The sequence below is a fragment of the Anser anser genome (genome assembly GCF_964211835.1).
Source record: "Anser anser genome assembly, chromosome: Z".
Lineage (NCBI taxonomy): Eukaryota > Metazoa > Chordata > Aves > Anseriformes > Anatidae > Anser > Anser anser.
Genome location: NC_139723.1, coordinates 38,723,727 through 38,738,615, shown reverse-complemented (window position 1 = coordinate 38,738,615; position 14,889 = coordinate 38,723,727). Strand labels below are relative to the sequence as shown.

Here is a 14,889-nt window from a genome sequence, read left to right as displayed (position 1 = left end):
TTAGAAATAACCAACCATAACTAATTTTCAAACTATCACCATGATCACCTACATGAGTAGCAATTATCAAAAACTTGCAGCTATTTATTTCAGAAATTCTTAATCACTTATGAATACTCCAGTCTTAGGATATAGGAAGATATCATCAATGTTACTTTCCAAATGTAGAAAGTAAAGCAAGGAGAGTTTAAGTGACTTGCCAAATTTACACGTGACCTAAGTGGTTATTTGTACAATACTATTCCAAGTTCCACATGTCCAATTTCTGAAAGAATGGAAAATATGAATCATAAAGTGCTAGATACCTAAAGATAAAACAATATCTTCAGAGCAAATGATAATTACATATATATTTTATCACCTTTCAAAATGCACGTTCTCTGATAAGACATATATGCACTTAAATAATTTTAAATGCAACAGTCAAAAAAAAAGCATAAATCCATCTCTTCAGTATTATATATCATAAGTTGCAACAGCATTAGCTTTAAATACTAATCATTTAAAATCATCTTTTATATATATAAAAAATGAAATTTTATTTTCTGCAAAACTACATCCAATTCAAAGCCTTTTTTGGTTCATCTTGTAGGACTTCCCAGTTTTCAAAACCATTAGAAATATATATAACATCATTTGCTTAAATAGCAATGTGGGATTATCATTCCCTCAACTCCTTGCTTTTTCTTTATTTCTTCCTCTCCATGATTTTCATTTTTGTCTTCAAATAACTCATAGTTAGTTTTGCAGGCTGTAAAAAATAACATAGGCTCTCTTGCCCCAGCTTCAACTAGCAACTTTCTGTGATGGCATTTTCTTTTAAGGTTAATAATACTTTACATCCAACATAATATATTTATATATATATACATATGTATTTTTATATATATAAATAATAATGATGTATCTATATAAACCAATCATATTTCCATTAGGAGCTAATTCACTTTCCAGTAATAAGACATAATTTTTGACTTAAAAAACATACTTTAGCTTATGGAATAGCATAATGTTAACAGTGTTCTAATTTTACAGGTAAAAGAAATGACTTAAAGATGACACTACTCCCGAAGGTACTGTTATGAATACAGTAAAGAGTATAAAACATTCAAAGAATTGACGGGTAATCTATAAAAATATCAAAGTGTTGTGGAGTGTTCTGAGCTTATCTAAGATCAGAACACTGTCATAAAAGATAAGAAAGATGAAGATTGCTGAAATACAAAGCACTTCTTTCTAGAGTTTTGGACAGCAACACTGCTGAAAGTACAAGAGCTTAGGGGACACATATCATACCATTGCACCTCAATAGATGGTGAGAGTCCAGTAAAGTGGTTCCTTCCACATATAAATCAGGACTGGAAACACACTGAGAAGCACCACTCTAATAAGGAGAGGGTGGAGAAGTCTAAGACTCCTCATTTCTTGCACAGACTTTTCCAAAATGTAAAACAATCTTCTCAATTCTTTGCCCTTTAACTCCAGTACGAAGATGAGCAATCTATAGCAATATATTGAAGCCAGGTTAGGAAATACAAGAGATGTTTGGCAGCTCTCCTAAAATACATGAGTAGTTAAGGAGACTGAGTTATACATTGCCACATAATGTTTCCAGATGAACTGATACCTTTACAGCCTAATTTAATCCCATTATTTGCACCCCATTTTCCTCATACGATTTGATCTCAATGTACAAAAATGCATCCAAAAGCATGTAAAATAAAATTATTATCACATACACTTTGGATCACATACACAAGCAGCTGGATACTTCAGATATACTTTGGAATAAATTACAGCCAATTCGGGAATAAAGAATTTCCATTGAAATATTGCCACAGTCTGAACATTGTCCCTCACACTTAAATCAGTGGGCTTATGCTCTCTTATTAGCAGAAGAAAACCTATTTTTGAGCAGTACTTTCTCATACTTAGAGGGATGAAGCCCAGGTGTCTTACTTAGATTAAGTGTCCTACTTGGTGGAACTCATTGGACTGGGAAGAGATTTATTTATTTATTTATCTATCTATCATTCCAACACATCCAAAAGACCTCCAGAAGACCTAAGTTCTCCTACAGCAAAAGCTCACTGTTCCATTCTGGTTCCAGAAAAACATTGCTCAGAGGCAGTGCTTTTTTGGTGGCAGTTCAGGTATTTACTTAAAGGAAACAGGTAGGTAAATTTTCCTTGTTGGTAGGTAAATTTACTGGTAGGTAAATTCTCCTTGATGACTGAGTCATGGTCCTATCCCATCAACTTTCAGAAGTTGTTGTCAGAGTGAAGTTAAGTCTGTTCAGAACTAGAAGGCTGGTTTCACTTGAATGAACAGACTTACAACTTTTTTAAAAGTTGCATATTATTAATAATATCTTGCTTAACCTGGTTACTTCTGGAGACAGAAACATTTTTCAGGGTTTCTGGAGGATTTTGAGGACAAAAGTGACCTACACAGTTCTGCAGTGGATCTAACCTTCGCAATATTGAAGCTTGTTTACTATTATTTTCAGGCCTATTTTTTGTCAATTCTACTAACAGAAAAGAAAAAAAATAAAGGTCACAAACAGATTATTATAACTAAACATTCCTCAATGAAGAAAAGAAGGCCAATATGGTGGAAGAAGCTAAGGACTCTTTCTAATTTTCTCATGGTACACACAAATTTCTGAAATATAAAAATGAGGCAAAATGAGGCCACTTCCAGACCAGATATGCTAGAAACTAGCAACTGATTCTATACCAATGAGTCATATAAGAACAAGGGTCTCTCTCTTTTTTTTTGTTTCTCTGAAGAAAATAAAAATCCTTATGACGTAGAAACATTTGAGATGTGATTAATTACTTCCTCAGGCAGGTATTGCCTGTGGCTCTGAAAAAAAAAAAAAAAAGGAAATAACTACAACTCCTTTCTGGGCAAGAATTTAGCAAGTTATGTCACATGAAAGAAGCATTTTCTTTTATGTCTGCATCCTTAAAAATTCAGACATAACAAAAGAGTAGAATGGCACCATCTTACCAATTAAACAAGTCTGTCAGTTGCAGTTAAAGATTAACATTGACTTTTTCCCATCAAAAGTATTGGGTACTTGAGTGTGGAGTAGATAACACAACTCTAGCATACAGTGTTGCTGACACAAATGAGAGTTATTTAAATTATTCCTATAATGGAAGACAAAGTTGAATCCTCTAAAATAATTTGGGAACTTCAGCAAATAGAAAAAGGCTGGGAAGAAGAATGTCCTGAGTTTACCCGTTTACCCTCAAATGGGAGGGACAGAGTATCTCACATCAATGAGCAGATCCTGATTAGAGAATCTTTTAGTTTCTCTATGTTTATCTTTCAGTTTCTCCTATGTTTATCTTTCTCTGAAAAGATAAACATGTCATTTTTCTATCCAATTAAGCATAGAAATTAATGGAAGATTAACAGAAGATTCTGAAAAATCTTCCAATAAGTACAGTCAAGGTAAGAAATCTAACTTTCAGATGAAGCACAATAAAAAAGAATTATTTGATATCAGACATCTATGATAGCATACAGTGACTGTATTCCATGGTCCCCTCAAAATTTGAGATCTCTGAAAAAGAAGTTCTGAGAATATCTGGCCAGCATCTCAGAGCTTGGTAGATTTCAACATGTTCTCATCTTGCTAAGACTGCTAATGGTAAGTCAGAGAGCATTTTTTTCTAAGTATAAAGGTTGACATATGGAGGGAGGTGAGGAAAAAAAAAAATACACCAGAAAGTATAAGACAATCCTTATACTTAGAGAAAACGCATCAGGGAATGAAATTTCTGAAAGCTAGACCCCAAATGGAATTGAATCTGGCCAGGGATGTCAAAGAGAGCAAGAGAGGCTTCAATAAGTACATCAGTGACAAAAGAAAGACTAGGGAAAATGTGGGCCCACTGTTGAACAAGGTGGCAAGCCTGGTTACACACGACAGGGAAAACGCTGAAGTACTGAATGCCTTCTTTGCCTCAGTCTTTACTTTATATAGCAGTTGGATCCATAAGAAGAAAAAATCTGCACTACAAGTTAGAAAGCATGTGTTTCTTCAGGCGAAATACTGAAAGTGCTCTGTTTTATGAAGTTATGCTACTTATTTGGAATCACAATTTGCAGTAAATTTGTGATTGCAGTGCATGCGTAAAGGAGAAAATTTACAGATCATACCATTTGGATCTACACTTTAATAAAGTATAACACAAATTTACATTAACCAACAATTTATTATAAATTCTGTTATTCCAGTCTGTTAAAAAAAAAAAATCGCTAATGCTCAGAGTTCCTTACATTGTAAGTACACTTGTGTTGCCACAGAAGAATAAATTAAAGAGGCTAGATTTAATTATCTCAAAACAAAGATATTCAGAGATATCTTTAAATTTACCTATAAATGCCAAGCGTGGTACTGTACAAACTCAGATCATATTCATGGCACCTACCTGACGAACAATATAGTAGGAAGGTAGTAATAACCATACATGTTTGGGTCAATCAAACAATCCCTCAGTGCAAGCCTTAAGAACATGCTTAAAAATTATTTTTTACAGACTCCTGTAACCTCACTGTTCCTGCTTAGAATCAGAAATATGAAGACATACAAGGCTGCCTGTCTTACAGAGATGTACATACAGATAAGTGAAAACAACAGGATTTTTTTGGTGCTTTGTAACGTATGTTTATATTTTGGCAGAAAAAAACAGAACTACAGTTAATTTTACCTTTAGGTGTTGGAATTGGTCTCTCAAGTCCATCCACATGACCTAAGGGGTCATTTGAATCTGGAATTTCCATTTCACCTAGGAAGAAAATAACAGGTTTGTTTAAACTGAGGTTCTTACTTAATCTGTCTCTTAAACTGAATCATGATAGTGAGTTCAGCTAACTTATGCAGGCCAAATCCTGGTTCCAGAATAACATACAGGTAACACCTAATAGCAAGACAGTTTTTATCCATACCAGTTTAAAAAACATAACAATAAATCAGTTCTGTATAACACCTTGTGCTTTACAAGCATGGGCAGCATTAAAAAAAAATTTAAAAAAAAATATTCCAGTTCTCACCAGAATGAAGTTCACACATTTTAAAAAAAAAAATCATATATTTCCTGATAGTTTCACTGGTCCAGCAAACTAAGTAGTACCTGAACTTTACTGACATTCTCAACAGTGAAATGGCATAAATCTGTTTCTGAAGTTACATTACAATAAGTTAGATTATATTTTTAGAGGTCAGACTCACCATCTTTGCTAATTTTCTTATCCTATTCTCAGACACATCTCTAAAATCTATCTCCCAGAAACAAAAACAAAGCAATGAAAAATTTTCCCTGATGATTTTACCACTTTTTCAAGTACTGAGCTATAGTGAACTCATTATCTTTCCTCAAGTATTCCAAATACTGATGAAACTTTCTTCTGGACTTTCTTTTGTTTGCCCTCGTTGCTTATGTCTAGCATATATCAGAGCAAGACAGAACCAATGTTAGTCAGCTATCAGTTCCTTCCGACAGCAAAAAACACTTCCATGTTCCTTTGCTTCTGCAGTTCTTAGGAAATCCTGACCATTATAAAGTGGACATTCTCCTGTTTGCTCTCCCTTTTGAAAGTATTATTCTTTGAGGATAAAAGCTAAACTTATAAATAAGACAAGGTTATACCATTGTTCTTACTAAAACAACTTCTCAGATCCCCCATATTTTTGTATTCTCACTAATTCACTTTCAATCATCCAAATTCCCTATTGTCTTGCTGTATCACTAAGAGACAGCATATAAATCTAAGGTTATCAGGATCCAAAGTGAAAAATGTGGTACTTGCTGTAGATATTGCTTCGGCAGGGGTGTTCATGGTGACATTTTGGACAAAACAGAACTCGAGAAAAGGTTCTCACTCTTCCTTTTGCCCTCATAGCCCTTCCTTCTCACTAAATAAATCTTATAAAAACATTCTGGCTGCACGCCACAGTGATGAAATACAATTAATGACATCTATAACTCCCCCTGCATTACGAAAGAAGAATTAAGACTGTCACCATTATTTTTGAGAACAAAAGATTTAGCTAACTCGCCTTTAAGTTTATTGGGTAAAACACAGAAATCAGAGAGATCCTCTACATTATAGCGGGTCTGCACTTAAGTATTTTTTCTCAATCCTCGCACTTTGTCATTACTTCAGCCGTCCCTTCATCTCATACTGCTTGAGGCTCCTAGTCTGGTAGTGCTTCTGATGCCAAATGAATTGTGTGCTCATTCCCTGACACCCCAGTTAGAGTAACGGTAAAGACAGTGCTATACATATGGTAAGACACTCTCTTTTGAACTAGAAAGTTTAAGGCTTGGGTAGACATGATTATGTGTGAACTGATAAAGGCATGTAAGGGGTGCTTCTGTCATATATATATGACAGAATATATATATATCAGATATATCACCTCTAATTTTTACCAAGAAGCAGCTAGGCAAGTTCACCTTGCCTCTGATTGACCTCCTCCAGGTTCCACAAGGAGTTTAGAGGGACTTCAACATTTACCAGCCACAAGGAAGATAACAGTATGATTTCAGACCAGACAGTGGAGCAAAAGGAAGAATAGGAAAAGTAACTGTTCTTTCAGTCCACAAGCACTTGGACTTGGCAAATTCAGATGATCATAATCCACCACCAGTATTCATTGCATGAAAGATTATTTATAGAAGTTCATTCTTAGGCACACTTTATTACTTTATGCTTAGTCCTCCAGAATCCCAACTGCCCAAGATCTGAGTGCCACTTTTGCTTTAATGCCATGTGTTCAATTTTAAAAGACTTGTTTTCATTTCTTCAGTCAATTAGGGAGATTCATAGCAGGAAAAAGCATTAACTCAGATAAATTAGCACAGAAATATCTTTCTCTTTTTCCTTCCTCCCAAACTCATCTCTCACTCTTTTTTTTTTTTATTTGAAAGCTTTTCAGAATAAAGATGGAAAGAGGAAAAAAAGCATTTGCTGATTTGAAATATGTTTCAACGATAGTTTTGTGTAATTCATTCTCTTGCTTGATATGTTTATGTCTGGTAAAAACATTTCTCTCCAGATGTGCTTTATGAGAGGATAATTACAAATCATAGACAACACCTATGTGCAACGTCTTTGTAACTAACTAATGTTAAGACTGAAAATACTTTGTGTACTTTGTAAATTATAAATACAAAACAGATCTGTCACTTAAACTGTTGCTTTTATGAAAGAAACATCTATATTTTCTGCAATTTGCAAAATTCCACTTAGACCACATTCAATATGAATTCCCAAGCTTAAGATTGAATTTACTGAACCATAAGTTAAAACACCATGATGTTATTATCAGCATTAAAAATTAATCTTTTGTTTTTTGTTTTTTCCACCAGAAATGCTTATGGATCAGATGATCAAGAAAATGCTGCAACCAAATAAAATCTTTTCCCTTTGTGTTAAACAGAATAAAAGAATCCTACAACCAAGAAACTCTCCAATGAAAACAATATGTATTCTTGTTGAATATAATTTTCAGTGCTTTCTGAATTTGAATTCCTAACTTAGTACATTTATCCTGCAAGGAGAAGATCTCTTGTACTTCCATCAGTAGATGGCTAAGGTTGGAAGGGACCTTAAAGATCATCTAGTTAAATCATCTAGATAATAACCCTCACTGTCATTTTTCCTTAACTCCCTCACTGTAAGGCAGATGCACCCCGATCATGTGCCATCACCAATTTTCCACAGACATATACATCAAGTTTGCTGTCTTATACAGCTAAAAATCAGATTTTTAGCTTGCATGCCTTTTCCCATTTAATTTAGTCAATATTCCGATCTGGATATCCCATTTTACTTTTCTTCCTACTTTCTGTATTTTTTCCTGGCATTTTTTCACATGTTCTGCTGCTGCCAGAATGGGAGAAAATCTACAAGGATGGAAAAGGAATGACCAAAGGTTACACAGGTATCACATTTGTCTTATGAGGAAAGACTAAGCAAGCTGGGCCTGTTCAGCCTAGAGTAGAGGAGATTGAGAGGGGATCTTATCAACCTCTACAAATATCTGGGGGGACAATGTCAAGAGGATGAGGCCAAACTCTTCTGAGTGGTGGCCAGTGACAGGACAAGCAGTAATGGGTATAAATTGAACCACAGGAGGTTCCATCACCATATGAGGAAGAACTTCTTTGTGGTTTGGGTGACAGAGCACTGGAACAGGCCACCCAAACAGGTTATGGAAACTCCTCCTTTGGAGATATTCAAAACCCACCTGGATGCCATCCTGTGTAACATGCTGTAGGTGACCCTGCTTGAGCAGGCGGCTTGGACTAGATCATTTCTGGAGGTCCCTTCCAATCTCAATCATTCTGTGATTTATTTTCAAAGTAAAGAAAGTGAAGACATGGAATGAGAGTGAAAACAGACCTGGCTGAGAATGATGAAGAGAAATGAAAAACAATGCACATGGGGAAAACTTTTTCTAAATACCATCTTTTTTCAGAGCTAACTATGATAACTGAGGAACAAGATCTTGGTCTCAACATTATTAGTTCCATCAAAATTGAGCTCAGCAGCAGTAAGAAAAGCAAATCCAATCAGTGTTGTGTATACCTCAGAAAGGAATAAAGGATAAAACTGAAAACATCATTATGCCGCTGCTGTATAAATCTAAGGCATTCTCTAATACATTGAACGTTGCATGTTGTTCAGGTGCTCTCATCTTGAAAAGGGGCACAGAAGAGTTGAAGAATTTCAGAGAAGAGCAATGAGGATACTAAAAATTACAAAATAGCTTCTTCACAGCTGCTAGAATTCTGGGGAGAAGATAACTTTGCTGACATACAACCTCAGCTTTTTTGAGTCATGAGGTTCTTGGACTATTCAGATTCAAACTGTTGTCTCTTTTACCAACCTCTCGATAAAAGACATAGGGGTATGAGGGAAAAACAGCAAAAGACAATTTGAGAACAAGTGAAGGGTAACATTTTCTCAGATGAGATGTAGTTTGGTTGTGGACAGAGATCACATGGAGTATAGGTGAGACCAGGCAAGTTCATGGAATAAAAATCCATTGAGCACTAACTAATCTACAGAAATCATATGTTGGTGAGGAAATCCCTGAGCTCAAAATGGCTGGAGGCTAGGAAAATACCCAGAAGTACTACTATACTTGCCAGCCCCCTTCTTACCCTTTTTCTTCAGCATCTCCTTTTTGTTTCCATCAGAGCCATGTCACAGAGCTGAGTAGACCTCTGATCTGCTCCAGTATGGTTGCTCTCATGTTTTTCACTTACACATATTCTCTGATCAGACTTTAAATACATGACAGCTTATTTCTGAACACCCACTTCTTCAATCTACATTTGCAGTGACTGTCAGGTAGAGAAGATGACCAGTGTTTGCCCTCCTTGTGCACTACTTGAACGGACAAGACTTCAGCATAACCAGAACTCAGCCTGAATGCAGAATCCCTGTATGGGGTAATGCACGTTCCAGATTTACCACCCATCAGATCCTCAGGAATATCCCTCTTTTCAGGGACCATACCACCAAGTAAAATGTAGCTACTGTAAATAGTACCTCTTTTATACTGCTTACTTACACAGAAAAAAATCTTAGGTTTTCAGGGCAGGAGAGGAAGCTATTTCAATGTAAGGAAAATACGAACGTCAAAACACAAATCATACTTAAAGTCAATGTTCAATACTTCTGATGTACAAAATACAAGTTAATATTACTCAATCTCTGTGACATACTATAGCAAACTGCAGAAGAAGAAGAAAAAAAAAAGCAATATATAAAACATTTTTCCAACTGAATAGAAATAGTTTTCCCTTCTCATGTGAATTCCCTTCTCCTGACAAATATGAGAAAGATTTGCTGAGTGACAAGGATTCTAGGGCAGGTAGATTCACTACTTCATTTTAGGCACTGATGACCAACATAACGCACAAGAAATCATCCTGCACTACTGAGACAGGAATGCTCTTTCACACACTTGAAAAACTAAATTGCCTGGTAAACAACACCATCTTAGGGTCCATACACCGTTCATCATAAAATAATTAAATTTTTCCTTCTGAAATGGTTATGAGTTTACACATCATTCATTACTTGAGAGGTAATTGCAATAAAGACATTTAAAAATGTTTATGGCTATAAACAGACATCAAAACAATACATTAATCTTCATCAAAAAGCCAGTCCCAAGCAGGCAGTTATTATAATTAATACCAGGGACAAACCAGAGCCTCAGCCTCAAACAGGAAGAGAATAACAAAGTCAGGTATTTTCAGCCAGAGTGGGCCTGATTAATTTAGAGCAGTTAAGAGCTGGCTGATGCAATGTCATGTAACGTTTATAACTGTCTTTCAGTTCTTGTATAGAACAGATGAGATCTTAAAGGGCTGGAAATTGCACAAATAGTTCTTATTACTTATTAAAAAGGGTAAAAAGGAGTGCCAGAGAATTATAGACCCATCAGCTTAACATCAGTTCCTGGAAAAATAATGGAACAAAGAGATTATTTTTAAGCATTTCCAATAGAGCAGAGATGAGTAATAACCGACATAGAAGCCAGCATTGAATTGGCTTACATGGATTAGAATTGAACATTAGTCAACAATCTTAAGTTACTGCAAACAAGGCAAATATCACACCAGAACATGTAAACAGTAGTAATCCCTCCAGTCTACTCAACACTAGTAAACCCCTGGAGTCTTTTCTCCAGTTTTGTGTATCACCTTTCAAAAAGGATCTGGGACAAACTGAAATACTACAACTAGTGCCACAGGGTTGGTCTAAAAATATGACCAACAAAAAGAAAAAATGAATGACAAAGCCTGCTTAGTCTGAAGGAGATTAGACATGGACTGAGACCTAGCATTCTTCAACTGCACAGGTCTCCACAAATGACATTTTCCAAGGTGGGAGATTAGACAAGCACCTATTGCAGACGATACTGCACAGATACAGTTAATTCTTCTTTTCCTCAGGGTGAAACAGGACCTCTTAAGATCTCTTCCAGACTCATGATTCTATGAGGAAAATGACCGTCCTTCTACCATTGTATGTTAAATCCCAAAGCTTACAAAAAAATCCTTCGACACTAACAACTGCACTTACCTACAGCTAGTGCAACTGCTGATTTTTGTTCAGCCATTCGTTCTGCTCATCAATAGTCCTGTTCCTGTAGCTGAAACTATTTTCAGATTCAAATGGCAATATGCACCCTTTGCTTCCCACAACTGTAACCTTTGACTCAGGTTCCAACTTTCTTTCAATAACATAAAACTCTCAAACTCTCCCTCTGCAGCCTAATACCCTCTAATATTCTGTTCTTTTCTTCATAAAACTTTGTTGACCTTCTGTCAATTACTAACCTCTGGAGCTCACAAACAAAGGGCCCACTGTACCCTTTGATTCAGCTGCCAATCTGATTACTTTGGCTGGGGGAGGCAGGCTGCTTAGGTTGCTGAATCAGGGCCTTTCATTGAAATTTCTCTTTTCCAACATCTGCAGCCCCTGGCAACCAATTGCAGAGTGGGCTTGGCAGACCTGTAAAGGGTGGTGAATAGTCTACAAAAGATGCAGTTTGTAGCATAAAATCAGTGCGCCCCTTTCATAGTTATGGCAGATTAGAACCGCCACAGCACATGTTACTTAACTGCTGCAATTTCACATAAAAATAGCTAAAGGAGGGGGAAATAACCTGCAGTTTTTGTTGCAGTTGCTCTACTCAGATGACTGAAGTCTGAATAACAAACATTTCTTAACTTGCTATCAGCTTTCAAAGCAAACTTTTTGCCAGATAATATGGTAAACACTTAATTTAAATGTATTTTTGATACCATCCGTAAGTACTTTAAAATTACTTGCAGCTAAACTCATAGTAATAAAAAGCTCTCACTATAAGACTATTGGAAATGGAGTAAGCTTTTGTACGCCTGCTCTAACAACAAGAGTCATCAAAATAACATCAAACAAATATATTTAAAGTAAGGCCGACACCAGCCTGCAAGTAACAGAACCTTCAGAAAGCTGGAAGAAAACACAGACAAGAAACCCTTCACAGGAGCCAGGACTGAGTTATACAGAATAAATCCCCACAGTTTATAAGCATTCCTTATTGAAGCAAATCTCTTGTTTCATTAGTGTGAATTTTCTTCTCCTTAGCTCTTAGGTAAAATAGAAAAAAATCTATATTGAAATAGTTTAATGTCAGCAAGTGTCAGGAAAAAATGCTCTACTGCAAAATGTGGGAACTACACAAGGAAACAAAGGCAGATCTGAGGTTTAGGATCTGAAGCAATGAAAACAGCTTCATTATTTGTTTAAGACAGAAAATTTTGCATTAATTTAAAGTAAAATTCCAAACACAAATATTAAATCACCTTCATTCTGCACAGGAACACCTCATTTCTCAAACACATCCTAACAGGCCTTGAAAATCCTATAGCTTGATATTCTTTTGTCAGTTAAATGCATAAAGAGAGAATCTACATATTGCATTAATCTCCGATATAGCGAATGTTTGTGTCGCAGACTGATGCAAGATACACTAGTGGACGGTTTTGGAAAACTAATAGGCAAGTGCATGATGAAAAACCTGCTTTGCAAATTTCACAATGTTTCTGCAAAACTTCCTAATTTAATAAAACAATCTCTATTAACCTGCCATCAAATCATCTTAAAACACCATAAAACACAATGATGAGCTGGCCATCAGCATAAAACTACAGAGCATGGAAGATTCTCAATTTCCACACAGAGTTACAATGGTCTTCCAAAACAGAAATATATATAAGATGCAGTTTATCTTCCCAGTCATCAACCAGGCACCTCACCTACTACTATGAAGTCAGTATGAGAAGATCAAAATCAGATAAGCCATTTAAAATAATATTACCAGGGGTTTAAACACAGACTTCAAAGAATACTTTGATTTATTTTAATGCCTGTTAATGTATATTTTACATTTAATCACAGCTGCATTTTCAATTGAACTGTCAATCTTTTATTACACAACCCTCATTTTTTAGTTTAGCTGTTAAATAACTTTGATTCTTTCTCCTAGAACTCATATTTGCTACTTAAAATGAGAATTCAGAAACATTAGTGAGATATACTGGAGATAAAGATTTATTCAGATTTTGTTCACATCAGAACCCTCATTAACACCTGCTGCAGCATTACAGTAAAACAAACAGCAGCCATGGATGAGAAGATGCTTATTTTAAGTCACCATGTTCAGCATGCAACAAAGTTCCAGAGATGATAAACTTTGGGCTAAAAATTATTCTACTGATTTACAGCCAAAATAGTTTTAAATAAAGTTAAGACAAAATTCATCTGCTCTTATTTTATAATACAGGCTGGGGATCATTATGGGATCTCAGCCTGCACCAAGGAATATTCAGATCCCATTTTCAATTCTTAGCACTTTCTGCAAAGTCCTGGCCAAGTCACCTTAGGCAAGAATGCTAAAAGTGTTTGATGCCAAAAGATGGAGACAGATGTCTACCAGGATTTTCAAAAGTATGTGGGCACCCAGATCTCATGTCTGCAGTAAATATCCCTTAAGCTTTTGTACCTCAGTTGCCCAGAGGCTGAGGGGAGTAAAGGTTAGTTCCCTGGTGTGGTAACTGGTGCAGCTGTATGAGTTTTTGAATCAGCACAAGAGATGGAGCAGCCCAGAATCAAGAAGCTGGGGCAGAGAAAACGCAAGATAGAGCTTTTTGATGGCTGTGATGATATACACCACATTCAACTGATCACAGAATTCCAGATTTCAACCATATTTCTGCACCCCATAGCAGAGGTAGTCTAGCCACTACAGAGGATTACATTTGCTCCTAGTAAAGACAGGCAAGAAATAATTTGTTTCTAAGTAATGCTTTATGATGTAATTATGCCAATAAAACTGTTCTGAAAGTTTAACAAATAAGAATGAACTCAATACTATTTACAACATAAAATGTTTGAGACTTTTTAAACCACATACTCATTTCAATGTCATTTCTAATTTAGCAACAATGGAATTAAATCCACTAGCTATCACAAGCATAGCTTTTCTGTACAACGATATGTTGAGCAGTCAAAGTCAATATATGAAGGAGTATATAAACATCTTGAACCATGGAAAAAAAGTCATTCTGGGTTTCATAACAAACAGTCTTTGTTGCTAAAGTATTATGGAAGGGGGAAAAAAAAAAAAGCAAGCAATTGTGGATACATTCCAAAGCTCTTCACCACCTCAGCTGTAAAATCACAGTTTAAACACAACCAAAAGAGGCTCTGAACACACCTGCAGTAGCTCAAAGAACACCAAGCAACATGATAATTATCCATGGCATTATTACATGATTGATTATTTTACTGCTTCTGGCTGTGAAAACAAAATAGCCTCAACCAAAAGGTTGAAAATAATCATGATTTATGAGTATAACACTCCATCAACCGGGAGAAACAACAATTTTCACAGGGCTGTGTTTTTTTCTGAAAAATAATTTAGAATCCAAAAATACCAGTCCTGTTTGCAGCCTTAGGCTGAAATCTCTAAGACTCCAATTCAGAAAAACACTCTTAGTGAGGTAGAATACTTGAAAATAGATTTATTTCTAAGCACTTTCAAATACGTTCCTATGTTTGAAACAAAACAACAACATTAATCTCCCTCAATCTAGGTGGTAATATAAAAACCAAACAGATCAAACAGCATAATAAATATAGTAGAAGCTGCTGTTACATATCCTAATGGTTATTCTCACTTGGTTGACAACTACAGGCAGTGTAACCACTGTAAGAAAGATTTTTATCCTTAGAACTTTTTTTAATTTTCACTTTATATTTCAAAATCAGAAATTAATTTTCACATTATATTTCAAA

At 35.6% G+C, this 14,889-nt stretch overlaps 1 protein-coding gene across 10 annotated transcripts in view; it reads right to left on the bottom strand.

Moving 5' to 3' along the window:
- ROR2 (receptor tyrosine kinase like orphan receptor 2) overlaps window positions 1-14,889 on the bottom strand; it is a 149,128-nt gene that overhangs the window by 39,508 nt on the left and 94,731 nt on the right. For 7 of the 10 annotated variants that reach the window (XM_083818958.1, XM_083818956.1, XM_083818960.1 and 4 more), the window contains one exon: window positions 4,728-4,805. In XM_083818958.1, coding sequence (XP_083675084.1) covers window positions 4,728-4,805 — 78 coding nt within the window. Of the gene's footprint in view, window positions 1-4,727; window positions 4,806-13,594; window positions 14,258-14,308; window positions 14,885-14,889 lie in introns of those variants that run through there. The other 3 variants (XM_083818963.1, XM_083818964.1, XM_083818957.1) reach the window with 3 other exon arrangements.